The sequence below is a fragment of the Python bivittatus genome, unplaced genomic scaffold (assembly GCF_059951505.1).
Source record: "Python bivittatus isolate LINGU-HERP-01145 unplaced genomic scaffold, Pbiv_v1 ctg000590_np1212, whole genome shotgun sequence".
NCBI lineage: Eukaryota > Metazoa > Chordata > Lepidosauria > Squamata > Pythonidae > Python > Python bivittatus.
In genome coordinates this window covers 25,470,973-25,497,345 of record NW_028277086.1, presented here as the reverse complement: position 1 = coordinate 25,497,345, position 26,373 = coordinate 25,470,973, and the positions used below count along the sequence as shown (strand labels likewise).

The following is a 26,373-nucleotide window of genomic DNA, read 5'->3' as shown; positions in this document are numbered from 1 at the left end:
TTGAATATCCACTGATCATTCCTAAGTAAGGAACACCTTTTATATTATTGAACTTTTTATAGGAAAGGCAGATCTCCGAATAATATATTTGTCTGTCTTCATTTACTGCAAAAGAATATAGTTATTCAGGTATAATTAGTTCAAATAGTTGTAGGAATCTGCTGAAAATTTTGAGTTTCACTGCCCATTTCTGGCAACATTCTCCCTGATGGCTCTAGCCTCATGTCTAGAGAATGAAAACCACCAGCAATTAAATTATGTTTTCCAGGAACACCATCCTCAATTTAATTAGAGACAGCCTTGTCAAATAATGTAGAGGAAGACAGAAATTAGCCTTACTTGAACAAATGAGTTCTGACACTTTCAAAAATCTGTCACAAATGTTTTCATGCAGAGTTGATATCAGCTTAAAAGCAGGGAATGACAGATAATTTATTTTCTCAGGATTTTTCTTCCCAATTAATGTTAGAAGTAACAGCTACTGTGATTGGTGACATTATAGGCTTGGTTAATGTTCATGAATGCTAAATAAATGTTTGTGAAGAATATAATTCTTTCTGCTCCACATTAATATGGACAATTTCTAAGACGAGTAACAACTGGGCTTTCAATAACTGTTTGATCTTCCACCACAAACAGAAGAAGAGAAATAAGAAATGCCTCTGGCCTAGTTAAAAAAAAATCAATATAATATGAGTGATAAATCTCTAATAACAAAGATGCCTATGGTAGGGGAATGTCTAAATCGAGACAACTGAATTGCTATTCTGTTGATTCCATTTATACTCTTCCTTGCTTCCCTGGTGAAACTCAAGACAGTTTATCTTTGATCCCTACTCACTGAATTGCATTATTTCATTGCAATGTATCATAACTAAATACACATCATATACTGAAACAAGCAGATATAAAAACCATTTGAAGTCATAAAGGATAAGGTTCAGACCACTGGTTTAACAAATTTTCCTCCAATCTCTGAGTATGCCAGCATAATTTGCTCTATCCCCATAGCCAATCCCTATTGTGACTTGGCAAGTGGTACTGTCTTAATAGTTCATAATGGGGCAAGTTAGGGTGTAGCTATTAATGGAGTTCCAGCTGGTGAGAGAGACATCCATCAATCATTCTCCTTAGTATAGGCTGGAGCTGGGTGAGGAGGCAAGTTTTGATAAATGGGTAGAGTGCCTTCATCTGCAAAGTGAGTGGGAACTTTCCACTCCGGCTTTACTGGAATGTCCCACCCCACCACCCGTACCACCTACCGCACCTGCAGATGATCTGTGTGGTGGGTAGGGCTGACAGGCAGGTTGCTGTACAGGATGGTACAGATTATCAGCAGCTCAAGGGTGGAGTGGTGAAGGCCTGCACTGTCCTGGCCCACAAAATGGCCTCCCTACTAGGGCATTTGTTTCTATATGTGTTTGCCCACTGACTTAGAAAACAAAAATGCCGTGACTGATAAGTAAGTTGCTCGGGGGGGGGGGGCAGCAGCATGTGACCTCCTAAAAGTGGCCAGTAGGATCTGGGCAGATCCCAACCCCTGCTACATCCTCACCAAGGTCACAGCTGCAGTGCTTCACATGATATAGGTAGCAAGTCTTACATTGGAGAAGATGGCAAACCCCGCTTTCTTACCAGATCAGAAAACTCCAAAACCAGGCAGCCTCACTTATCATTTGGGTGGGTGGGAGGAGAGGGGAAGGCTGAGCCATGAGATGACCTTAAACAATGGGTGGCAAGGCATCTTCCAACTGCAGTTAAGGGAACAGATGAATGTCTGAAAGAATCATTCAGTGGGAATTCAGGTGAGGTTTTATACTTGTAAACCTTTTGATTAATGTTCCTGAATGTTATTTCAGTTTTAAATGAGATGTAGCTTTTTTTTTTTTTTACATTTTAGGTTTAGCAATTACAAATCTGTATTTTACTGATTTTTAAATTGGCCATTCGGTCATTTTAGACTTCTAAAAGCCTTTAGAATATAAGCATGTCCTAATGTTAATTTGCCCTTAACATTTTTTGCAAATTTGCTTGTGGTTACTAAGTATGCCAAGTTACTTGATTGAGAATGGATTCAAAAGCCTGAAAGTATAAATAAATAAAAAAATTATCTTGCAATAGCCTTAAAGTAAAGTAAATCCCCTGAATACAAGATTACAAGGCAACCCAGACCAGGAAATCAGTTTATACTTACACTAAACCATGGCTTGTTTTAATCATAGTTGAATGAGTCACAATGCCTGGATTCATAGATTGTTGTTTACCACAATTTGGTGAACAAACCCCAAGCATGTGGGATGGACAATATCCTAAATCATGGTTTATAGTCTACAATGCATGGATTTGGACAACACACTAAGCCAAAACCAAGCTATCCATATTATGATTTAACATGATGATGATTTAACCCTCTTTCAACCACCCAGGACCAATTGTATTTCCAGAAGTCAAAGTTGACTCCTGGTAATCATGTGGACACATACATATAATTTTCTTGGAAATAATGCAGATGTGGTTTACCACTGCTGCCTTATGGGATTTTTTTTTTTAATTTTCCAGTGTAGCCTACAACTTTAGTAGTTTTAGTAGTCTCCCAACCAATACTAAAGGTCCTACCCTGCTTAGATATTTTGAGATCATCAAAATTTGGCTAGTTGCTACCTGTAAGACAATATATATTTCTTTGGAATCACAATAGTAGCACACCAAATCTGACTTTAGAACAATGACTGTATGGAACTGTTATTTAGGAGAAAGCACTTGTAGCTGAGAAATGTTAAGCTTTTTCTTTTTACTAGCATTTTTCCCCATTTGTGTAGAACTATCAAGTGGCTTCTAAGTTGGAACAGTTTGTGACTCGCTTTTTGTTAAAAGAAACCCTGAATCAACTACAGTCTCTCCATAATTCCCTGGAATGTGCCATGGAAACCACAGAGGAACAAACCCAACAAGAGAAGTAAGGAAGATTCTTACTATTGTGTCATAATGGCAGCGTGGTAGAAATTGTTCTAGGAATGAAGCTGCTGTGGAATAATGACTTGCTCAATTATTTTAGAGAATGACATTTTCCTATTCCAACTTCTATTAAATAAAAGCTGCACAAAAGATTTTGGGGAACATTAATTGTTCCCTAACTTAACTGTACCTTCTGTTTCAAGACTCTTCTTTCCCAATGAATCCATTTACAGGTAGTGATGATTTCAAGGCAGCTCTTGTCTTGATGAGCTGTTTTTTTTTTTTTTTTTTGCCACCATTGCCTTTGAACTAAAAAGGAACTACTTTGGAGCTTTCTATCCCATTGCCTGGTCCACAGTTTAATCAAAGCAAAGTGTCACTCCCAAAATGATCCTTTGTGATTCTAGTTCTCACTAGAGACTAGAGAAATATAAGAGGAGGGAGTCCTATGTATGTCTTGACTTCCTAAGTGAAAGATTGGATAAAAATAAAGAAATATAATAAAGAAATATATCAGGGTCTGTGACTTTTTATGTCATTATGTTGACTCAGTATAGAAATAGAATAAATGTTATCTATGCCTGTATTATTATTGCTGGTTTTGTTTCTAACTTGCCGGTTTTTATTTTGATAGCCAGTGTATTTAGGGCCAATTTTGTGGCAGGCAAAAAACCTTAATAATAGGAAAGTTTAACAGAGTTTGTCTATGTAAAGGGCTGCAAACAGATTCAAAATAGAGATAAATTTAAGCATTGAACTGCTTTATGTAATTTTTTTCTAAAGGCAAATCCCAAAGAAGCCAGAGGTGCTCAAAATACAACACCCAGGAAGACGTTCAGGTCGAAGGCGCCAGAGAAATAACAGTTTTTCTCCAGTTAGTCCTCTTTTTAACCCAGGTAATATTAACATTTACCATTGTTTATTCATTCTTTAAAACTCATGCCAATAAGAAGTCATATAAAATTAATGAAGAAATAAATTTCATTTAAACAGAAAATGTATAAAATTGATCATTTCTTATATTTTGATCATGTTTTATATTTACATCATTTGTGTACTGGCTTTATATCTGCCAAGCATCTACAACCAACTATGGCTCTCACAGGGTTTAAAATATTTGAACGTCTGAATTTTAATCTTTTTAGATTATGCATTTTAATACTTTCAGTAACATGCCTCAAATGTCTTGTGTGCAAAATAATCTGAAGTGGCCACTTGTGTAACAAACATTCGCCCTGATAAACCCACTGTGATGAAAAGGCTCTTTCTCTGTTTCCAACTTCATGGTGTGTTTACCATTGCTGGATGTAGAGAAGGATATTTCCATCCTTCTGAACAACTGGCAGACTGATAAAAGTCTGACTTTCTGAAGGAATTTTCTCCCTTCCCACCAATATTCACTTCAGCAGATGACAGCACCTAGACTGGCTGCTTTGGAATTGTAAATTGCTGTGAGGTGTTTTAAATAGAAAGTGGTGTGTGTGTGTGTGTGTGTGTGTGTGTGTAATAAATTCCAAGACTATTGGCAAGACAGGAGAGTAAAAAAAAAAAACAACAACAGAAGAAAACAGCAGTAAACCAAGAAATGGCTGCCAAGAAAAATTCACAGAGGGCTTGAGCTAAACTTGAAGGCATAATTATCTTTACTAATATTTACTCTCTGGTGCCAAATCAGATGCAGTGCAGGCCATCCATGGGATTTCCTACATTTGCAAAAGAATTATCAATAGCAGCAATAGAAAGATTTAAATCAAGACAGAAACAACATAGGATTTATACTTTACTTGTACCACTTGCTAAGTGAAACAAAAACTCCCTTCCCTCTCCAAGAAACGATATATAGATATCATAAAAGTTTCCCTTATTAAGCAAGTACAGTCTTCAATCATGCTTTCAACTCTGTTACGTATGTTTTCCAAAGGTTTGCAGAAGGACGACAACCAATGGATGACCCAGATAAACAGACTTCAGAAGCTGATTGATAAGCTAGAACAGAAGGTGTGCACGATGACTTCATTACTCACAGCATTTCTCCATGCCCCTTTGCTATAGGAAGCTTCTGTAAGAAATATGATTCATTCAGCATTTCGGGTTTCTTTTTCGTCTGTTTGTTTAAGAGTCTCTGAAGTTTACTTTGTTCTAGAAACAGGACAAACTGATGAGATCTGTACTCTTTATACACCCCTTCCATCCCACTGTTTTGTATGTCTTCACTAAACCAAAAAAAAAAGGTACAGTATAGGGCAGGCATGTCCTCTACATCCACCAGCATTTAAGAGGTTAAGGCAGTGTTGTCCAAACTTGGCCACTTTAAGATGAGTGGACTTCAACTCCCAGAATTCCCCAGCCAGCCATGAAGTCCACTCATCTTAAAGTGGCCAAGTTTGGACAACACTGGATTAAGGACTCTGTCCATCCATTTATCAGCAGGGCAACTTTCCAACAACAGAATAGAATGGAACCAAATTTTGTGTGGTGAGAGAAGCTGACAAAAGAAAGATCCACTTTGAAAATGGTATGGATCGGAGCAGGGGTTGTGACTTAAAAAATAGGAGGGAAGGGAATTTTAAATAAAAAATAAATAAATGCAAGAAAAGCTGCAACTGTTATCAGCAAAGAAAGTCACAAATATGCCTGTTCTTTATTTGCAGTCGAGCAGGTATGCAACAAAAATTTGTGTATTACAAAAAGCACAGAGTGACTTCACAGGGCAAATTAAGGCATGTTCTTGCTCTCATAATATCTTTATTGCCTTTCATCATAGGCTAGGTAGAGGAAAGGTTTGTTAATCAATAAGCAACCTGTATAAAAGAAGTTCCAGGAAGCACAATGTATTGCTTTTTAGAAAAAGGATGTATCTTAACCAACCAGGATGTATTTATTTTTAATCTCTGTATTTAAAAGAATGATATTTTACAAGTAGATTATCTTCTAATCTACCACCCATTGCAAATCCTATTTCACTGCAGATTTAACCACCTGAAATTATTCATGTATCACGATTTGCCCATGTTTCATCTGCTATCTGCTGATAAGCTTTGTCATTGCAACAGCCATAGTTCCTAATGTTTCAGTCACATGGACTGTCTTCAACCAATCCCAGACAAAAAGAGTTTTTAATCCTGATAAAAAAGAGGTACATTGGCTTTTATGGTCAGCCATAAATCAGAAGAGGGCTCTACTTGGCAGGATATGATGTTCGGGTTAGGGTTAGGGTTAGGGTGTTCACTTGGAATATTCTTGGGTTTTTCCCCTTTTCAAAAATGACCTGATGGTAGAAATATTTGTAACTATCCTAGCAATCTCCAGAGATGTGTTTCCATTACCAACCCCCACACACAAGCTATTGCATCCAAAGGACAATGCTAGTCTGTTTCCATAATTACAGGAAATCACCTTTTCAATACCCTTAAATTCCACACCATTTTTGCATGTTCTTTTCTACCAAAATTGGTCATCATGGTATTGGGGATTCTTTTTTTATTAAGTTGAAGACTGTTTGTTAAAGCATTAATTAGATACACACTTTTGTTTGTATTTCCCCTTTATCGGTTGACAAGGATCTAAAGCTTGAGCCACTAGAAGAAGAGGTATCAGAAGGAAATACTAAATCTGTAAGTCATGTCCCCCCCCCCCGCCACCCCCCACGGAATCCATATGAATGGAAAAGCAGAAGGAAAAGAGTTCTGAATGTGTCCTGGGAGTTGCTAAGGCTGCCAACCTGTGCTCACTGATTTAGAAATGAATCCACAATCTTCTTGGAACTTATTTTTAATAAAGGCTTTCTAGAAACATGATCCAAGAGTCACACAAGTTACTTTTCAAGGTTAAATTCTGCCATACTCTTGTTGCAGTCAAACATTTAAAACTTTACTTTTTTGCTTTAGTTATTATTTGACCATTGGAACTGGATTCAGGTTTAGTCATTCTTAGACTGATCCATTTTTAAATCAATGAAAGGCTTAATCCTATCTTATGCGCGGCTAATTAACCTATTGTTGTTTTATTGTGTGCATACTAGCTTAATAAACTACTTAAAAGCCTGGACAAACATATACAGTGGTACCTCGGGATATGAACTTAATCCGTTCCATGACTCTGGGTGTATCCCGAGTTGGGTGTAACCCGACGCAAATTTCCCCATAGGGTTCAATGTAAATCCGGTTAATCCGTTCCGCCCTCCGAATTTGGTCGCACCCCGAAGCAAATTTTCCCATAAGGTTCAATGTAATTACCGTTAATCCATTCTGGCGTCTGCGGACCACGCATCAGGGGCGGGAGAACGGCCGGGCGCTGCGCGGCACGACGGGAAAAAGGCCGGGCGCGGCGCGGCGGGAGAACGGCCGGGCGCGACGGGAGAACGGCCGGACGCGGCACGGCAGGAGAACGGCCGGGTGCTGCGCCGCGCAGCAGGAAAACGGCCAGGCACCGCACCGCGTGGCGGGAAAATGGACGCGGACCACGTGTCAGGGGCGGAAAAATGGCCGTACCCCGAGGCGGAGTTCGCACATCAAGATAAATTTTTGCGGCCGGAGCTGGTCGTAACCCGAAAAGTTTGTTAGTAGAGGCATTCGTATCCCGAGGTACCACTGTACTACAATTAAGCTTTAGAAATATTTTTACATGTTGAATTCATAAAGCAAGTTAGCATATGGAAGGGAAACCCAGAATCGATAAAAATACAAAAAAAATTTTAGGGAAAAAAAGGCCATAACAACTAACTGAGGCATATTCAGTGGACCCAAAATAATGTGGCTGGGGTTGCAAGGAAGAACCAGAAAACCAGAGGGAAGGGGTATAGAATAAGCATTAAAAATGACAAAAGGTAATTTGATGGCAGTTCAGTCAATGTAAATTAATCAGATTGTACTACTGTTTTGTCAGCAAATAATGATTGTTCAACGTCAGATGTCAGTGATCACAGAAGAACTAGAGCCATTCCGCTTTGCTCTAAAGCAGTACATAGATATGGCCTCTTCTCAGGATGGATGTCTGCAGTGAGTATGACATTATTCTCAAAGGATGGGGGAGTGCAGGTCATTATAGGAGATTGCACTTTGAGAGGCACTGGAAATCACTAATAAAGGGCATTTATAAAACATCCTAGTCTGACTGATTCAGCAAACTTTGTCCCTCCATTATATTGTTCTCTTGGATTATAATTGTACAGAACTCGGGCCATAGTAACCTAGGAAACCAGCCATTAATAGGACAGAAGAGGCCATCTTTATTTTCCTGGGAATAAATCTGGCTGAATAGAGCAGCCTTATTTCTCAGAAGATGAGCCACATACAAGGCCTCAATCCTTAACATACATTTTATGAAGTAAATCTCAAGGAACAGAATTTACTTTTGAGTAAACAGGGATTAGATTTTGAATGTGCAAGTATTAACCAAGAACAAGTGAATGAGTGCTTTCCTGTTGCCAAAAGCCTCTATGGGATCTCTCGGTACTTTATTTTAGTTTACTTATATTACAGTGCAAATCATTCAAAGTGTAAAATATTTATGTTTTTAACTGCAAAACTTTTGTCTATTAAAAAGTAGAGATTATACATTACAGCAGGCTGTCACTTGTGCTCTCTGACTCCAAGAAAGCTAACAGACTATGGCTGACCAGTCAAACTTATTTGGATGCATAGGATTACATTTTTCCCAAAAGTTGAATTCCAATTTCTGTTTGAATGTTGCATATTACTGCTGACAAAGCAAACTGGTTGACAAAACTAGTTCAGAGCTATATAAACAAAAATCAATATTAAAAAAAAACACACTTTGCATTACATTTAGCTAGTCGTACTAGTAAATGTTGTCCATTATGCCAAAGTAACATCTACTGAAATTCTTGAAGGTACAGTGAACAAAAGAATGTAAGTGGAGTAGAATTACAACAATTTTACTGGAAACTGCTATCCATATGAGAAAATAATTAACATCAGTAATATAGAAAACTAAGATACATTTCCATTTTGATCTGATGTTTTATTATTTCCCGTGTAGATGATGCCATCTGCTGGTACTTCTCAAATTTGACATTTTGTTGTAATTATGTAGCTGAAAATGAGTTTGACCCCAGGACTGAAAATTTCCATTTCATTCAGTTGAGGGTCAAATGCCCAAGAAAGTAGGCTTTCCTACAAGTCTTGCCAATTGAATAAGGAATTGTGTGCTCCAAGAGATACTTCTTGTGTAGTTTCTAGGTGTCAGATTATGAAATCCATCAGATTTGGGGAGTTTGGATTCAATGGCTCTTCCTCCAAACAACTAACAGTATTTCACTTTTTAAAAGTTTCAGTAAAAATAATTATGCATATATTCATGTATTTCCTTACTGAAAAGTCTAACAGTGAATGTCAAATTTCTATTAAGTTATACACAGTTCAAATGACCACTATGCTATGGCTAGGAAATCACAGTTTTGTGCTAAAATATACTCTGCTCAGCCCTAGGCTCAACATCCCTCTGAATACCATTTATCGCACGTGCATTTTGGCTTTCAGTCAGTTTTATATGATGTTCCAGTGCTGGGAATGATGGTTTATTTAAAATATCAATCTCAAGGTAATAAAAAATGACCTTTCTTAGTTTAGCATTACAGAAACTAGACATTCTCATTATGCCTGTACCAACCCTAAGGTGAAAAATACTACAGAAATGCTTTTAAATAAATGAAGTATTCACATGGGTTGTTTTTTATCCAACTAAATTATGTGCTTATTTTCTAGTGTTTCCATTCAGAAATTTTCAAGCAAATCCTGTTTCATTGTGTATGAATTTTGGGAGCACAATGCCTGGAACAGGTAAGTAGACTTCTAAAACACTATTATACATCAGCATAATCGGGCTTAGGCAACATAAGCTGTATATTGTGTGTCAGTTCTCTACATTAATTGGTGTAATCAGTTACCTTTCTGATAAATACCAACTTCCTATTCCAGCAGTACTGATCCTTAAAATATGAAGGTTTTCTTGGCCACAGGCATTTGTCAAGCAGGAAGTAATGTAAAAGAATGAGATAAAAGCATGCAGCTGATTCTAATAGAGTTGAAGATGAAAACACTGATGCATCAAAGCTCAGAAAATACTCAAATAAAATATGGCAATATTTTTAATATGTGAGAATTCTTTTCTGGCATAAAAGTGTGGCTACAGAACAAATGCCTCAGAAGCCCATGGTGGCTCTATCTTATTTTTAGATCAGAGAAAGAAGCTCTGTGATAACACAAATCACAACTACACCTTCCCCCATTGAGGCACCTTAATCACAAGTCATATCTCTGTGTGAGTTCTGTCTGGTTGTGAGGCTGTGCACTTTTGAAGAATTCATATATGAATTGGGACCTCTAGGTTTGGATTGGGCTATTTTTATTATTCCTGATTAATTTAGTGGTGCATTTTAATGCTACAGATTGAAACCAAAAAGGTTTCTAAGTATGACTTTGTGTAAGAAAATAAATATTTATTTCTACAGCCATCTCCAGATGAATTATAGCAAGTCATTCCAAAGAAGTAATGTAGATTGCCTGGAAGCTCCAGAACGCATTACAACTATGCTTGTTCCTGGTAATGGTGGTGTTTTTTGTTTTTACTTTATAAGTTATCTATTTCCTTGTGTTCTTCCATCTTTCCAATCATCATTTACTTCTACTCTTAGAAACAGTAGCAGATAAATATCCATTTAGCGAATTTTATTAGAATATAAATCTCATTGAACACTCATAGACTTGCTTCTAACTATGCACAGAATGGCATTAGGTTAACAGCTGTATTTCTACCCTGTCAATTCCCTTGTTGTTTTTTGCAAATAGCAAATTTAAAAGGAAATATCTTAATGTTGGAAGGGGTTAATACGTTTGTTCTAAGCTGACAGGAGAAAGGTATTTTTAAAGTAATGCTATTAAGTGTGTAGGAGAGCCAGCTTGGTGTAATGGTTTAAGGCACCAGTCTAGAAATCAGAAGACTGTGAGCCCTAGCCTCACATAGGCACAAAGCCAACTGGGTGACTTTGGGCCAGTCTGCCCAAATATTGTGTAAAACAATGAAAATCATCACCACAATATGTAATGATAGTCACCACTAAAACTTTAAAAGTACCAATGCCTATTAGTCTTGATGGCTGCAGTTACCTCCAGTATCAGCATGATTTTCAACAGCAATTGCTGGGGATCCAAAGTGGGAAGGTGTTATTACAATTATGTCCTGCTTTGGGCCTTCCAATATGTATCTCTTTAGCTATTTGAGAACAACTTTTGGGCTCAATAGGTCTTTGATCTGGTCTAGCACACCTTTTTTTGTTCCTGTTCTTTCTTAATGTAAGTGGATTGAAAATATCTAGTGTCTCTGTGGTAAGAAAACTGATGACCAAAGTCTTAATGTCTGTAACTATGAAAACAGCATTGCCTAATACATTTTAAATTGGAAATCAGGAGACCAATTTACAATATAGTTTTTTAAAAGAAAAAATGCATGCAGAAATTTTGATTTGGTTTGTATCTTTGTAAATTATTGTTAATCTACAAACAACTGTAGATTTTAAATTTATTTAAATTTTGTGTTATAACTACCTGAAATATATTGATAACTAATATATTTCAGGCAGTTGTAGCACAAAAATTAAATACTGTGTTAAAATTCACCAAAATAATGTTATTAATACCAGAGGTTTTAATTTACACAAAATGGTAATTATTCTTAATAAAATTACCATTATGGTAGAAATGACCAAGCAAATTGACAATTTACAATCAAGCTTCAATATTCATCAGAACTCCTCTTTTTATTTATATTGATTGTGTGTGATGTTGATTTTTGTAGAATAACTAGATCTACATTTCATTCCCTGAGACTCACAAAACAGTCCTTCTAGCCCTTCAAACATAAGTAAAGGTGCAAATTTTAAAGTGAAGGGGGGGGGGTTAGCCGGGCTCTCGCTATCTCGCCTCTGTATTTTTTGCTTGGCTAGGAAGACATCATTATCTTGAAGCAAGGACATATACACAGAAGACCTTGAGGGGGGAGAGGTCTTGAGGGTAATGGGGACACTGGTTCAAACTGCCTTAAACTGCCTTATTAGTTGCAATCTATTGTCTTTGCAAAGCTATAAAAACTACCTTTGAAAATCTTGTTGGTGTGGAGCTTCCCAGAACTTTCTGCCGCCTGTGTTTTGGGATTGCTGCCCACCCAGCGGCTTCACTTGGCCAAATGAAGTGCTGTTCCTTTTAAAGAGCCTCTGCCTGAATTCCTAGTTTTGGATTTTCTGAGATTCAGGTCTACAAACCTTACAAAGTGTAAAGCCCTAAATTTGTAACCACTTTCTTAGGAAACAACCTCAAAACTAAGCAGGAAGGCAAGCAAGTATCAGGCCCCCATTTTTTAGTTGGTGTTCTATCATTAAATAATTATTTTTCAGAAATTCAAGACAGAGGCAATAGGGACATTATTTATTCATTTGATTTATATAGCAATAGCAACTTTCCATTCATAAAACACTTAGGATAGTTAACAAATATACAGTAGTACAAAAAAGCAAAAGATAAAAACACATCAATTAAAACTACAGTTAAATATGTTATAAATATTATGTTCAACAAACTATGTTTAAAGCATAGTTTATTAAATAAGGCATAGAAGCCTAGCTTCATACATAATGCGAAGTTGTAAATGTTGCAAAACAAGATGGCTGGCTTTACCTATGAGTTTTAGAACAAAAATATTATGGTTTGTGGAATATATGAACTTAGTTGATGCCACCCTGTTTGACTGTTTGACATCTGTTCTGTTCTATTGAATTACTGCTCTGTTCTATAAATTTCAGAGTTGGAATTGGTCACTGAGTCCAACCCCTCTCCATTCAATGAAGATAATTCAAAAGCATTTATTAGTAGGGAATACAGTTGTCAAAATTGTAATTCAAATATGCTGATTCATATGAGTTTTATTTGCTGAATGCTTGCCTCCAGATCCAATTTAAGATATTGGTTGATCATTTTGAAGGTTCAGTTAGTACTGGATCCAGAAAGAACCAAAAAAGTTGAAGAAATTCTTCTGTATCCACCCAACATTTAAGATCTCCTATAAATATCCTCCTCTGTATCTTTTCATCAGAAGTTGCAAAGTTAATCTATGGGAGTTTTTTCAGCTGTGGTACCTTTCTAAAGGGGTTAACCTGACTCCCAAACATTTATCATTTAAATGTCAAGCAAGCACTTTTATTTATACATCATTTTACTAAATTGTTGGGTTAACTGAACAAATTTCATTAGCTTCCACCCCCCCATTTCTGTGTATGTATGTTATGATGGAAATCGGTGGCTGTTTTTTTAAATCAGGCTAAAAACACACATTATATACATAAACTTATATGCAGGTTACAAGTAATTTACTCTAAAGCTGTGCTGTTAATAATCAGTCAGATAAAAAAGATTGCCAAGGCTCAACAATTTAAGTGTCTTAGTCAAATTGGGATATGAATATTCTGCCATTTAAAATATTTTAATCTTATAGGAATTTTGCAAGGTTCATGTTATTTCTTATAATATTATGCATGTCAGTATGTTTTAATCTGTTCTGGTATAACAGCTAAATAAAGTGAAACATCCATTTACATGCTGCAAAATTACTAAACAGCCGTTTGAAATGTTGATGGAAATTACTGACATAAAATTATTTAAATCATTAATATTTTCTTTTCAGCTTCGTGGTGCATCCTGAACAACTAGAAGTACTATACTTCTTAAAAGTAAGCTCTACATTAAACAGCTCCCAGAGAACAATCATAAAGTCTCTAAAGTTAGCAGATCATAGCTATTCTTTCACTGATAGATTCTTCCATTTAAAAACAAATCCATGTTGTATAAATTGTTGTTTCTAGTATTTTATGAAATAGTGTAAAATAGTTTTAGTTTCTTGAGGCTCTTTTTAAATGTAGTATTGTGCTGGTTGTGCTTACCGTGTGCATTACTGTTTCAAAAGTTCCTTGAAAATTCATTTCTACAATCATATTTGACATTGTTCCCTTTGCCTACTAACCTGATGTGCAGTGAAGTCAGATCTGTATAGAAACAGACCTGTGAAAAAACTAAAGTGTTTTTACTGTTTTTTCATATTTATATTAATAGAAAAAGTTTCATTATATTTATAAATAAATGTGTAAGGAATGGTTATGTTGACATCAGTAAGAATATGAGTACAGCATATATCTTTGTATGGAGACTATGCCATGTTTTTAGCTGAAAACCTGAATAATTTGCAGTGAATGTTTTAAACTGTATGATGCAACAGGGAGCGTGGATCTGAAAATTAATCTATTATAAACAAAGATAGCTATGTTTGATAAGGAAAATTGAGTGAACAATTGCAAATTATACATCAATGGTGAAAAATTAGAGCAAATGGATGAATTTGTGTGCCATCATATGTTTATTGAAGATGGGAAACAGATGGAGAAATTATAAGTTGTCCAAATGCTATTAGAAAGGTAGTATGTAGCCTATTATATTTCTGAGGAATGAATGTCAAAAGAAGTGAAAATGGTGTGATTCTCTCCCATTTACTTTATGGAAGTAAGAGGTATGTCAGGAGAAATATAAAAGTGAGTTGTAAAATGAAACTTAAATGTGTGAGGTAAAGTGAAAAGAAATTGGGTCAAGAATGAATGAATGCTGAGTAAATAACCACTATGAAAAACATACACTGAGGTCATTTAGAAAGAATGAATGAGAAGTTAATTCAAAATAAGTATAAATAAATAAAGAGGGAAGGAAAGGGAAAGAAATTCCATGATGGTTGAAAGAAACTGATGACAGAACCTCAAAAAGAGACAAGAAGTTTAAAGAAGGCGGTGCATGGACATGGTGGAAGCAAGAACAGTTTGCAAAGACAGAAAAATATGGAAAAGTATTGATATTGGTGTCAATTAGAGTTGGCTGTTTCTTATAGCCCATTAATTTTTTTGGCTTATTGTGTTTACTCCTTTTCTGCACTCTGCAGAACACTGCTTATTTTGAAAGGGAATAATCTGATGAATATATATGTACGTAAAGTTTCAAATATTGCTCTAAATGAAAACAAGTATTATCTGTAAGTCTATACATAGGTACTAAAAAAAAAGTCTCCAGAGGCAAATACCATTCTACATTAACATTCATAACCAATATTATAAGGCTCAGTGTTCACCAGAAAAACATAACAAATGTAACACATCTGCAGATTTTGGAAAAGATTGAAAGGAACAAAACACAGAGGTAATTTACTAGCCTTATTATTTTCTTAGAGGCTGTGTGGCTAAGTCTCAAGAACAGTAAATTCTGCTAATGGGAGATTGATAAGAACAAATAATATTTATTTTAAAAGACTTATTTAGCCACCCATATTATAAGAACAACCCTGGGTGGCACACAAAGCAGTAAAAACAATAGAAACTCCCAAATAAAAAAATAAAAATCAGTAAAAACTTTATTAAAACTCATAGCATCCTGGGGCAACACTCTCCATACATCTACAAACCATCTTGCTGGGCTCCAGCTACATCCTACCCCAATGCTTATGGAAAGAGCCACTTCTTCAAGGCTTTCTGGAAGGCAAGGAAGATGGGAGCCTGCCAGATCTATGGGAAAAGGTGTTTGTTCCACAGGGCAGGGACAGCTACAGAGAAAGTGTACTTCCTAGGTCCAGCTAGATGACAACATTTAAAGGAAAGGATCTGGAGCGTGCCCACCATATCTGACCTGGTGGGATACACAGATACCCTCAGGGAGAGGCAGTCCTGCTAGTAGCCTAGTCCCATGCCATTTAGGGCTTTAAAGGTGATAACTAGCACCTTGAATTGCACCTGGAAAGAAACTGGAAGCCACTGCAGCAGTGGTGTAATATGGGCAAAACATGGAGCCCCCAGAACTCCATACACTTCCATATTATGAACCATTGTAGTTTCTGGATAGTCTTCAAGGGCAGCCCCATGTAGAGTGCATTGCGGTAATCCAACTGTGAAGTGACCAGGGTGTGAATGACTGTGAGCAAAGCCTTCCAGTCAAGGAATGGCTGCAGTTGGTGCATGAGATGGATTTGTGCGAAGCCTGCCCCCCAGCCATGGCTGCTACCTGCTCCTTGAACAGGAGCCACAAGTCCTGGAGGACCCCCAAATTGCATACCAGCTCTGTCCAAGGGAGTGCTAGCCTGGCAAGAGACAAAGATGACATATCACTGGACCCAAGACATTCAAAAACCCAGAGCCACTCCATCTTGCTAGGGTTGAATTGAAGCTGGTTCCTCCCCATCCAAACCCTTACAGCCTCCAGGTACTGGACCGGCACAGGGATAGCATTGGTTGACCAGCCAGGGGTGGAGATGTATAATTGGTCATCTTCAGTGTACCACATCCCAGCAGTCTCATGTAGATATTAAAAAGGAGGGGTGAGAGACTTGAGCCCTCAGGCACTGCACGTTTCAGTGGCCTAGGGCTCGATATCTCTCCCCTAACCAACACCGACCGGAACCAGCCACAGAGGAAAGAAGACAAATGCCACAAACAGTGCCCCCCACTCCCAGCCCCTGGAGCCAGTCCGGAAAGATACCATGGCCGATGGTACTGAAAGCTGCTGAGGGACCCAGAAGGGCTAGGACAGATGTACCATCCCTATCCCAAGCCCTCCACAGGTCATCTACCAGTGCGACAAATGCCATCTCTGTGCTATAACCTGGCGTGAACCCCAACTGAAAAGGATCCAGATGCAACTGAGAAAAAAATCAGGAAAAAAAGGAGTAGGCAAAGAATATGTTAAAGGTGTGCACTGAAATCAGAATTGCCTTTTTGTTTTGAAAAATAGCTATTTCTTTCCATTTTTTCCTGCATTCTTAAGTGCTCTGAATCTCAATGGTTTTTTAGCCAAATATTATTCTTTAAATTGGGATATGTATATTTGATCATAAAAATCATTGCTAGTAGCCTGTATCGCCAACTCATCTCACAGCTGATATTTAAAAAAAAAAACCAAACTATGTTAGCCAGGAAGTCAGGATTGAAGTTATCAGCCATTACAGTGGTACCTCGGGATACGAACGCCTCTACTAAAGAACTTTTCGGGTTACGACCAGCTCCGGCCGCAAAAATTTACCTCGATGTGCGAACTCCGCCTTGGGGTACGGCCATTTTTCTGCCCTGACACGTGGTCCGCGGCCATTTTTCTGCCCCTGACACGTGGTCCGCGGCCATTTTCCCGCCGAGTGGTGCGGCACCCGGCCGTTTTCCCGCTGCGCCGCACCCGGCTGTTCTCCCGCTGCACCGTGCCCGGCCGTTCTCCCGCCCCTGACGCGTGGTCTGCGGATGCCAGAACGGATTAACGGTAATTACATTGAACCTTATGGGAAAATTTGCTTCGGGGTTCAACCAAATTCAGAGGGTGGAACGGATTAACTGGATTTACATTGAACCCTATGGGGAAATTTGCGTCAGGTTACGACCAACTCGGGATACGCCCAGAGTCACGGAACGGATTAAGTTCATATCCCGAGGTACCACTGTATATATTTTCACTGTTTTCACTCACATCACCTCAGCAGTTTGCTATAGCTGGTCAGGAATTTTAGTAAAAATAAATTTTACTGTGATCACTGACCAACTCAAAAACAGAAATAAAACTAATTCTGAAACAGCAAGTAAATACCATAGTAAAACTTAATAATTATAAAACTGATGTTGTCAAAGTATGGTGTATTTTACAAATAGCAAAACAAAATTTAGCCACAGAGAAATAAAATCACAATGACAGCAACAATGGATTCTGGAACTCTGACTAAAAGGAGAGTTAATAGCTATAATAAGGGCAATATAGCAAAACATGGATTAATGTTTCAGCAACTCCTTCACCACAGCAGCGGTCTTCATTCAAATGGGATGCCCCATAATTTCCCCTCAATTATAGCTGTTGGAAGGATGTTAAATCATCCCAGGGTTAAGGCTCTTCTGAATTTGGGACCCGTTATGTGGCTTATATATTTAGATGGCTTGGAAAAAGGTGAGCAACTACCCAAGAATGCCCATCTTTAAGCATGGAAGCCAGGTCAGATTGGGCTTCCAAATCCTTGGCACATTGTTTAAGGGATGCCACTGCATGTTTATATCCCATCAGCATGATTGTAGCAGGTGAGTAAAACTCTTAATTTTTCAGTTTCTCATTCAATATCCTATCCCAAGATGAAACAAGCCATCAGTTAAACCCAGAAGCGTTGAGCCCACAGGGAAAAAACCGAACATTAGGCAGTAAGAGAGGACACATGTCCAAATATGAGTTTCAGTTTTGGTCACACCAGCCTCATGGTGCAAGGCACATTCGGAACAAATCACAGGACTTGAAATATGTTTCTTAAAAATTTAGATTGCACCCTTTCTAAAAGGCTAGATATCACTTGCCTACAGAAAGTCACAAAGTTACATTTTCATCACTACATAGCCTTAGTAATGCCAAAAGCTGGGACTGCAGAATAAATTGTTGCAGGCTTCTAGAAAGTTGTCATACCTATCAAAGATTGGCATCAACATTGGCCTCATGAATGCCAATGTATTAACGTTACTTTCAACTGGACGTAATGCAAGCCAAATTGGTCACATCAGGGGTGTTCTAATCATACCGGTAGGAGTCTTTTAGTCACCTGATTCACATGGGACTGCCGACAGCACTGCCCTTCTTTATACGTTGCTATAAATAATGATTGCATATTGCAGTCCCTCCCAGTACTACTTCCAGCTGTCGTCTTAGAATTGTTTTGCAGTCAAATATTAATATGGATTGTGAAAGTTCCAAAAATCTACCTATGTGGTCGTTAAGAGCAGACGACGACTTGATGACACATCATCATCATCATCAAAGTTCCAAAACGGTTGGTTGGATCAATAAAGACTTCAAAGTACCTTTTAATACTGCCCATTTTCACAGATGAAGAATTATCTAGCAAAAAGCCCACAGAAAAGTTGAATGAATCAATGCAAAAAGTGTCCTATCCCAAGTTAAAAAACAAATGTAGAAAAATGTGTTAAGAATAACCTCTTAGCTCTCTGCTTTCTTCTCTAGGGAGCCACAGGCTTGTGCTTTCTTCCTTGTGCTCGCTGGGTTTTAGAGGCACCAGAAAGCTGGCATAGCTGGTTAGCAAGCATGGCCTCTCCTAGAAAGGATCCCATCATCACAGGCATCAGAGAGGTACCAGTGCCTACTGGCAAAGACAGACTGCTGGACAGGATTCAGAAGAATAAAAACTTACTTCTTGGTGGAGTGATGTACTTTGCTACCTCTGATCACTGGGTTTTCTCAGATGGCATTGGTGATTGGCAAGTTTGGTCCCTCTAGGAAAGGACTCCATTACTAGCAGGAATTGGTTGGGTCAAAGTTGTGGTTTGCGGAGAATAAACTGTTAGTTAGGAGAGATAGCAAAAGCAGAATGGCAAGCCAGAGAGAAAGATATGTATAGGTAGTCCTCACTTAATGACAATTGGGACTGGCAACTCTATCACTAAGCAATGTCATTAAGTGAGACATGTGACTGGAACAGGCTTACAATCTCACTTCTGTGGTCGCTAAGTGAATCACCCACAGTTGTTAAGTGAGACATGTGACCACGACTTGTGATTTTACTGCCAGCTTTTCCACTGACTGCTTATCAGAAGCTGGCTGTGAAGTATGCAAATTGTGATCATATGACCATGGGATGCTGCAATAATCATAAGTGTGAGGACTGGTTGTAAAGTTACTTTTTCAGCACCATAACAACTTCAAATGATTGCTAAATGGGGCAGTCATTAAGCGAGGACTACCTGTACAGAGAAAGGACCATTTGTATCCTTGCCACCCCATCCCCATTTTTAGACTAGTAGAAATTTGGTATCTGTGTTAGCTTGGCATCTATTCATTGTTAAGTGAGTTACACCTGCTCCAATTATGCAGAATTTAAAATGTCACCCTTTAGCCCATATTCAGGGTGTTTAGAGCTGAGCTGAGCTCCCAGCTGTATTGGCAGAACCAGCATAGGAATGTAACATTTTATTAGCAAGAAACAGGAAAGGTAGAGGATATGGCTCGCTTAAGTTGAAAGTCAGTGAAGCCCAAAGTAATATTAGCCTTGTTACCTTAAGAGGTGATAGGCAGAGTGTAATAAGGTAATCCGTCACGTTGGCCAGCTGCTTATGTTAATGTCAGGCCATCACACCATTTGACCCTCAGCATTCTTTCTATTTGTTATTGAAGTGGCAACATTGTATAAAATTATAATAAAGCACTTTAGGGCAACGCATTTTAATGCACTGCTTCAAATCACACAGCGCTGGGGGGGGGGGGGATGACTCAACTGAAGCTTCATTAAATCAAATCAGCCATCCAAAGCAATACATGGCCCTAACAATTCTATTATTAAATCTTCATATTGTTTAAAATAATTCTTCCTCAGCTCAATTTGGCTTATTATTCCAGAAGAGTTACAATGATTGCCTGAAAAGCATACTCATTTGTCAGAAAAAGAGAAACAGTTTTACCAAATGTATCTTTGCATTCAAAATCTTGTTAACTATTTAGATGCTACCATGTGGAAAAGAGTGTACAGGAAAATCTGGGAAAGGGAGGGGAAAATGTCAGATCTAGAGACCAAATTATTAACACATAACACAATACTCTGTACTTAAAATATTAAAAAAAAACTTTCAAAAAATGACAAAGCAGCTAAACCCTAATAATTCAATGGAAAGTTTTAAACATGTGTTTAATAAAAAGGCAGTACAAACCTATGTAATATACCCAACAGCCCTACACAAGCATTTGCCTGCACACAACTAATTAAGTTAGGACACATAGAAGGTGGAATTTAATCTGTATCTTTAACGGTCATGTTGTGCTACTTACTAGTTAAATGTTTAGCATGAAGATTTGCAAAGATTCCATGTGCTTATACCGATTATTTGTACATATTAATGCTAAATGTGCTGCAATCTAGCAAGCAGGTTGGTACTTGGAAACCGAGCTTAGGTTTGCATCCATGTTACCCAACCCAGTTAGTTTATCATATGAGTTGGCTTCTAGCCTAAAGCACAAACAGCCACATGATATCAGCAGTTTATAGCAGTTAGACATATGGCATGTTCCCAATACTTGGTATTTTACTACAATAAAAGGTGAGGAATGAGCTCACCTTGTTGGGATCTAAAAGCTATAGCAGCTTATTATCATATGTAGCATTTGCAAAACTTGACAAGTGATAATGATCCTGCTTCATTTCAGCAGCTCTTTCCTTTATCACTACAAAAATCTCAATGTAATACTAGTTCAGAATCAGACAAAAAGTTGAAATTGATTCACATACATTTTTGCTTGAACATAGCTTTACTTGTGACATGAACTGATAATTACACTAACTATAAAGGATACATCTGAATTCAGTCTATTCGTATTGCAGATCACTTTCCCTTAATTTTTTTACTGGTGAAAAGAGACGCATTCCTTATCTTCAGAAAGCTCTATCACTGCTTGTAGCAGGTAATAAATAATAATTTTTCTACAAGACAAAGGGCCCACATATTTAGTTAATAGAAAACATCACATATTTAAACAAGCTTTGAAACACGTTAGCATTTATTAGATTGAGTCATAACTCAAGATAAGACTGAAAACTATTTAAGAAACTCCCGCGTAATAAAAAAGAGAAACCAGAGCATTTAATTTAATTATTTAAGCATTTAATTTAAATCCATTTAAATATTTAACCAGAGTAATAAAACTATTTAAGAAACCTAAATCTCTTACATAAGCCATTAAATGAGCTATGAAGAATACAGAAATAATTAATGCATACTGGAAACATTTATGGATAAAAGAATGTGTGACAGGACATCCATCAGAATAATATTCTATGCTGGTAACTCTCAAAGCTTTACCCTCCATAAATTGCTTTTTATACCCAGTGAGGCTTAAAGTTATTTTAGACATTCTCTTCTCAACTCTCATCAATAAAGCTATACTAATATACTAATGCAGGCTTTCACAGCCAGTGTCAATCCAATGTTGATGAGCTTCCAGGCTAATAGGCTGTGGTCTAATTAGATTATCTGAGAAATCTGCTACAGAGCAGATCACTGCCACCTCTGAAGATGCCAGCCACAGTTGCTGATGAATACCAGGATACCAGGAATTAGACAGTCTAACAGTCTATTAGCCCAGAAGCTCATAATCACTGGAAAGATATACAGGTAGACTTCGACCTATGACCATTCATGCAACCATTCGAAGTTACAACAGCGCTGAACAAATGGTGGTTACAACCAGTCCTCAAAGTTCTGGCCATACCAGCACCCCTGCAGTCATGTAATCACGATCTGGGTGCCTGGCAACTGATTTTCACTTACGACCGGTTGCAGCACCCCACGATTGTCATTTGCAACCTTCCCTGCAAGTCAATGGGGAAGCCAGCAGAGAAAGTTGCAAGTCACTGGGGTAAATCTCCCCCACCCACATGCTCTCCCCCAGCCCCTCTGCATTCGCATTGCGCTGGCCACTTGTGCACCCCCGTGCACCCTCACTGACCTGTGTGCTTGTACACCCAACCCGTGCCGCACCTCCATGCACCCTCAACCCTTGCTGCACCCCTTCACTCCTTCCCCTATGACAACATTGCTTAGTGACAGAAATTCTGATCCCAATTGCCATAAGTCGAGGAGTACCTATATTAAGTTTTAGTAGGTTTTATAACACAGTTTTAATCACATGTACCCTTTGTGTATTTATAACCATCGTGTGAATGATTGCAAAAACAATTATTGAATTATAATAACTCAATCTAAACCATACAACACTTCGCAGATATAGAAAAATGCTATGAAAAAACTGTCCTTGATCTACGTAATAATGTGACATAGGAAGGAACAATAGCTGCTCCTGAAGAAAGGTACTTTGCTACACAGAAACACAGCATTCTCTTCCCATTGTTAAAGAAGCATGCTTTTTGCAAAGTTGAGCAGCTTCTGAAACTCCACCTGGCTGTCTCCTCACTCATATACCTAGATAGCCACTACATATACCTCTACTGTACTTTCACTGTAAAGCCCATCCCCCAATATTTTGGTGGGAAGGTGGCTGGAAGGACCTTCTGTCTATAGCTTTTAGTTTTGCACATATACTTGGGCGCAACATCACAATACAACTACAAAAGGTTGGAGCTTGCATCATGACATCATTTTGCCATCATCGTGATTAAGAATGCACACCTATGCTGCAAGCTTCACTATATAATAAATCTGTACTGTTAATTTAAATGTCAGTTAAATTCTTTCCACAAACTCAGTTTTACATTCAAATACTTACTGGATTTTCCAGTACAACAGGGTGATCAGGAAGAAATTCTGGCTTCTTTTGGGCAAGTGAAACCCCTGAAAGTTTCAGAAGGAAATCTCTGCTATAAGTTATTCTTTCTGCCAACACAAAATTTGATTACTGGAAAATGAGAGGAACACTGATATACAAATCAGGTATCTTCCTATGAAAATCAGTAGCTAGATACTTTTTTGCAAATATTTTACAAAAGTATTTTAGTTAGCAAATCTGTATCATTAAAAGCAACAAATTATGGTTCTGGATATTTATATAGCTATCATTTGAATTATAATGAGTATGCATTCTACACTCAATGGTATAGTAATTTATACACGGTTTTAAAGTTCAATGTCTAGTGTTGTGAAGAGATTGGAAATGACATACAGCCAATATATGGCTTATCCCATGAGCTTCTGAAGTATAAATACCACTCTTGCAGTAAGCACGACATGCTAAAGGAGCTCCTGAATAAAAATTCATTTTAATCTCTCAGATAAATCCCAAATATTTATTAAATTGAAAAATGCTAGAAAAGTCTAAACCTATAACCTGAAATATACTTTGTGTAATTCTTCATGGCATATTTAGAATTTGTAATGTTTACCTTTTGTGACTTCATGTTTTTGCTGCTCTGACAGACTAGAAATCACATTTTCATTTAAGACCAGCATTCCATTAGATTTACACATCTAAAATTAAGTGTACATAAATATATTATAATACACATATTTTGTATATTGATTTACAAGATTCTAGGAACTTCTGGTAATCCATACAAGAGCACACGTTTTATTTAAGATTATGATTCAGTTAATACATTTTTTTAAAAAAATTAAAAAGATACCACATGTAGTATTAATAGTGAAGAGCACCACCAAAACAGCCCAACTGTAGAAACACTCAAACATTTCAAGCTTGTTTCACCATAGCACCCAAACATTAACTGTATTACAAATCAATGAAGTTGGCAGTTATGTAGTCACAGCATACAGCATGGGAGGAAAAACAAGATTTATTCAAATTCTATCAGAACATTTTCACAGGCATACATGAGAAAATGCTGTTAAGACTGTCAGATCAAAATTGTCACATATACTGATTCTCTGATTCTTCTTTGCTATTTTTAATGCACCATTTATATTTTGAAAGAACAAGATACAATCTACTCACTACAAACATAATTTAAGAAATAGCACAGAGTTCAAGCAATTTGGTATGCACATTATAGGAAGACAGCCATTTTAGTCTATCGTAGACAAAAATCACCAGTCTGATATAGGATTTAAATTGGGATGAGGGGTTTGAAGAGAAGACAGGTTTTTTATGCTGATGCAGATTACATGTGAGACAGATTAGAAGTACCTTATCAGATGACACTTGTAATGTGTTAAAACACATTGCTTTTGTTGAGACCTTTTGAGATAGCCTGAAATTTTTTGATGTATGTGAGTTCAGCAATTTCTCATTCATTCATGCTGCTAGAGTCTCATTTTTCCAAAATGGTCACTTTAAGATCTGCAATAAACTGCCCGGGAGATTGAAATGCTGTGTGATATTACTTAGTCCTTGTTTTGAGTCCTGATATCAAATTTGTGTCCATTATTTTGTGCAAAGTTTGCTCTACTAGAGGGGCACTGCTAGCAAATATCACATTAGAAGTTCTCTAAAGTACTATCTGGCTATCTCAAAATGTCTCAACACACACAATATTTTAAATGTTTTTAAGACATTATGATTGTCAATGGGTAAGGTACTCATAATATAACGTGTAATCTGTATATGCCTAACCACCCTGTGCTCTCCTCCTTTCCCTCTTCCCTGCCTCATCCCAATTTAAACTCTACATCATTAGAATTACATGCATCTGATGAAGCGAGCTGTAGCTCACAAAAGCTTATCCTTTTGTGTAAAACTTGTTAGTTGGAAAAGGTTATACCAGGCTTTGGATTTTTGGTAGGTACAGCAAATAAAAGTCATCATCCCAGGCACTAGTTTAAAATTTGAGATAACCACAATTATCTTTTTGTAGTCTGTTATTTCAAAACAAGTTCAATTAATGGGTTATGAAGCTGGCTTGTTAAACTAGCCAGACTTTGTTACAAATCTCAATATCTAGCTTATCTATAGTGTAGGGTTTTGTAATGATTCAAGTAAAAGAGGGTTTTTTGTTGTTGCTATTTTACTGAAATAATACTTACTGAACCAATTTCATTATGCAAAAAGACAGGAGCCCTGCATGGAAACTTAGCCTGAAAGCTAACTGAGGCTGTTGATACTGTGGAAAAGGATGCTATAAAAGAAAAAGAAAAAGCAATAGGCTTAGTTTTTCATTAAGACGCTGAGTGCACTTCTAAACCTCTGTGTTAAGGTAAGGTTTTCTACACAAAACACCTTGGGGGTGATCAAGACACTTACCATGAGGCGAGAGGTGGCGCACGGGTCTTGCTGGCTGGAGGGGCTTACCAATCAGTCTCTTAGTTTCCATCTGTTAAAACACTTGGAGATGCCATGCTATAAAATAAACAGCCCGAAAATACACACAGATGGAAACCGGGCGGTTGCTAATTCAGCACTTCCCAACTTCATGGCCACTCAACCGGACTTTACGCGCCAGCCCCAAACGCTCTCCCATCTTCCTACGCGCCCATCCCGCCCACGAAGGGGACCAGCGTTAGCGACTGGGATAGCCTAGGAGGAGGCTGCAAGATGAAGGAGGTGGGAGCTGGACCGGAGCGTCTGCGAAACTCCTCAAGGAGCTGCCCCTCGAAAGCCCCCAAGTTCACCCCGGGACCTTAGTAGGTGTTAAAAACGAGAGAGAAAGCGGGCTCCCGGGGAATGGCGGGAAACCGCGAAGGCTCTGAGGGGTCTCATAAAAGCGCTACAGAGTTCGCACGGAAGGACGGCCTCCCGGGCGACGTTTTAACCACTAAGCTGAGGAAGTATTTTCCCAGAGCCGAAGAACGAAGCCCCGAAACAGCCGCGGCCCCGGCGCGCCACATGCGCGCACGTGCGCATGCGCGGTCCCTTTTCTGGCGCGCCCTCGGCGCTTCTCTGGCCGGTAAGGCCGTCGCGTTCGACC

At 38.0% G+C, this 26,373-nt stretch overlaps 2 protein-coding genes across 2 annotated transcripts in view; one reads left to right on the top strand and one right to left on the bottom strand.

Moving 5' to 3' along the window:
- NECAB1 (N-terminal EF-hand calcium binding protein 1) overlaps window positions 1-13,673 on the top strand; it is a 45,315-nt gene extending 31,642 nt beyond the window's left edge. The window contains exons 6-13 of the mRNA XM_088148697.1: window positions 2,820-2,956; window positions 3,739-3,851; window positions 4,877-4,953; window positions 6,516-6,569; window positions 7,840-7,952; window positions 9,681-9,755; window positions 10,427-10,518; window positions 13,648-13,673. Coding sequence (XP_088004823.1) covers window positions 2,820-2,956; window positions 3,739-3,851; window positions 4,877-4,953; window positions 6,516-6,569; window positions 7,840-7,952; window positions 9,681-9,755; window positions 10,427-10,518; window positions 13,648-13,673 — 687 coding nt within the window. The remainder of the gene's footprint in view (window positions 1-2,819; window positions 2,957-3,738; window positions 3,852-4,876; window positions 4,954-6,515; window positions 6,570-7,839; window positions 7,953-9,680; window positions 9,756-10,426; window positions 10,519-13,647) is intronic.
- Window positions 13,674-21,435: 7,762 nt separating this feature from the next.
- On the bottom strand, window positions 21,436-25,779 carry CUNH8orf88 (chromosome unknown C8orf88 homolog). Its single transcript, XM_007430001.2, has 5 exons — window positions 25,710-25,779; window positions 25,493-25,584; window positions 23,899-23,983; window positions 23,286-23,392; window positions 21,436-21,483 (listed from the first exon to the last, which is right to left on the bottom strand). The coding sequence occupies exons 1-5, from the start codon at window positions 25,777-25,779 to the stop codon at window positions 21,436-21,438; spliced, it is 402 nt and encodes a 133-aa protein (XP_007430063.1).
- Between the last annotated feature and the right edge of the window lie 594 nt (window positions 25,780-26,373).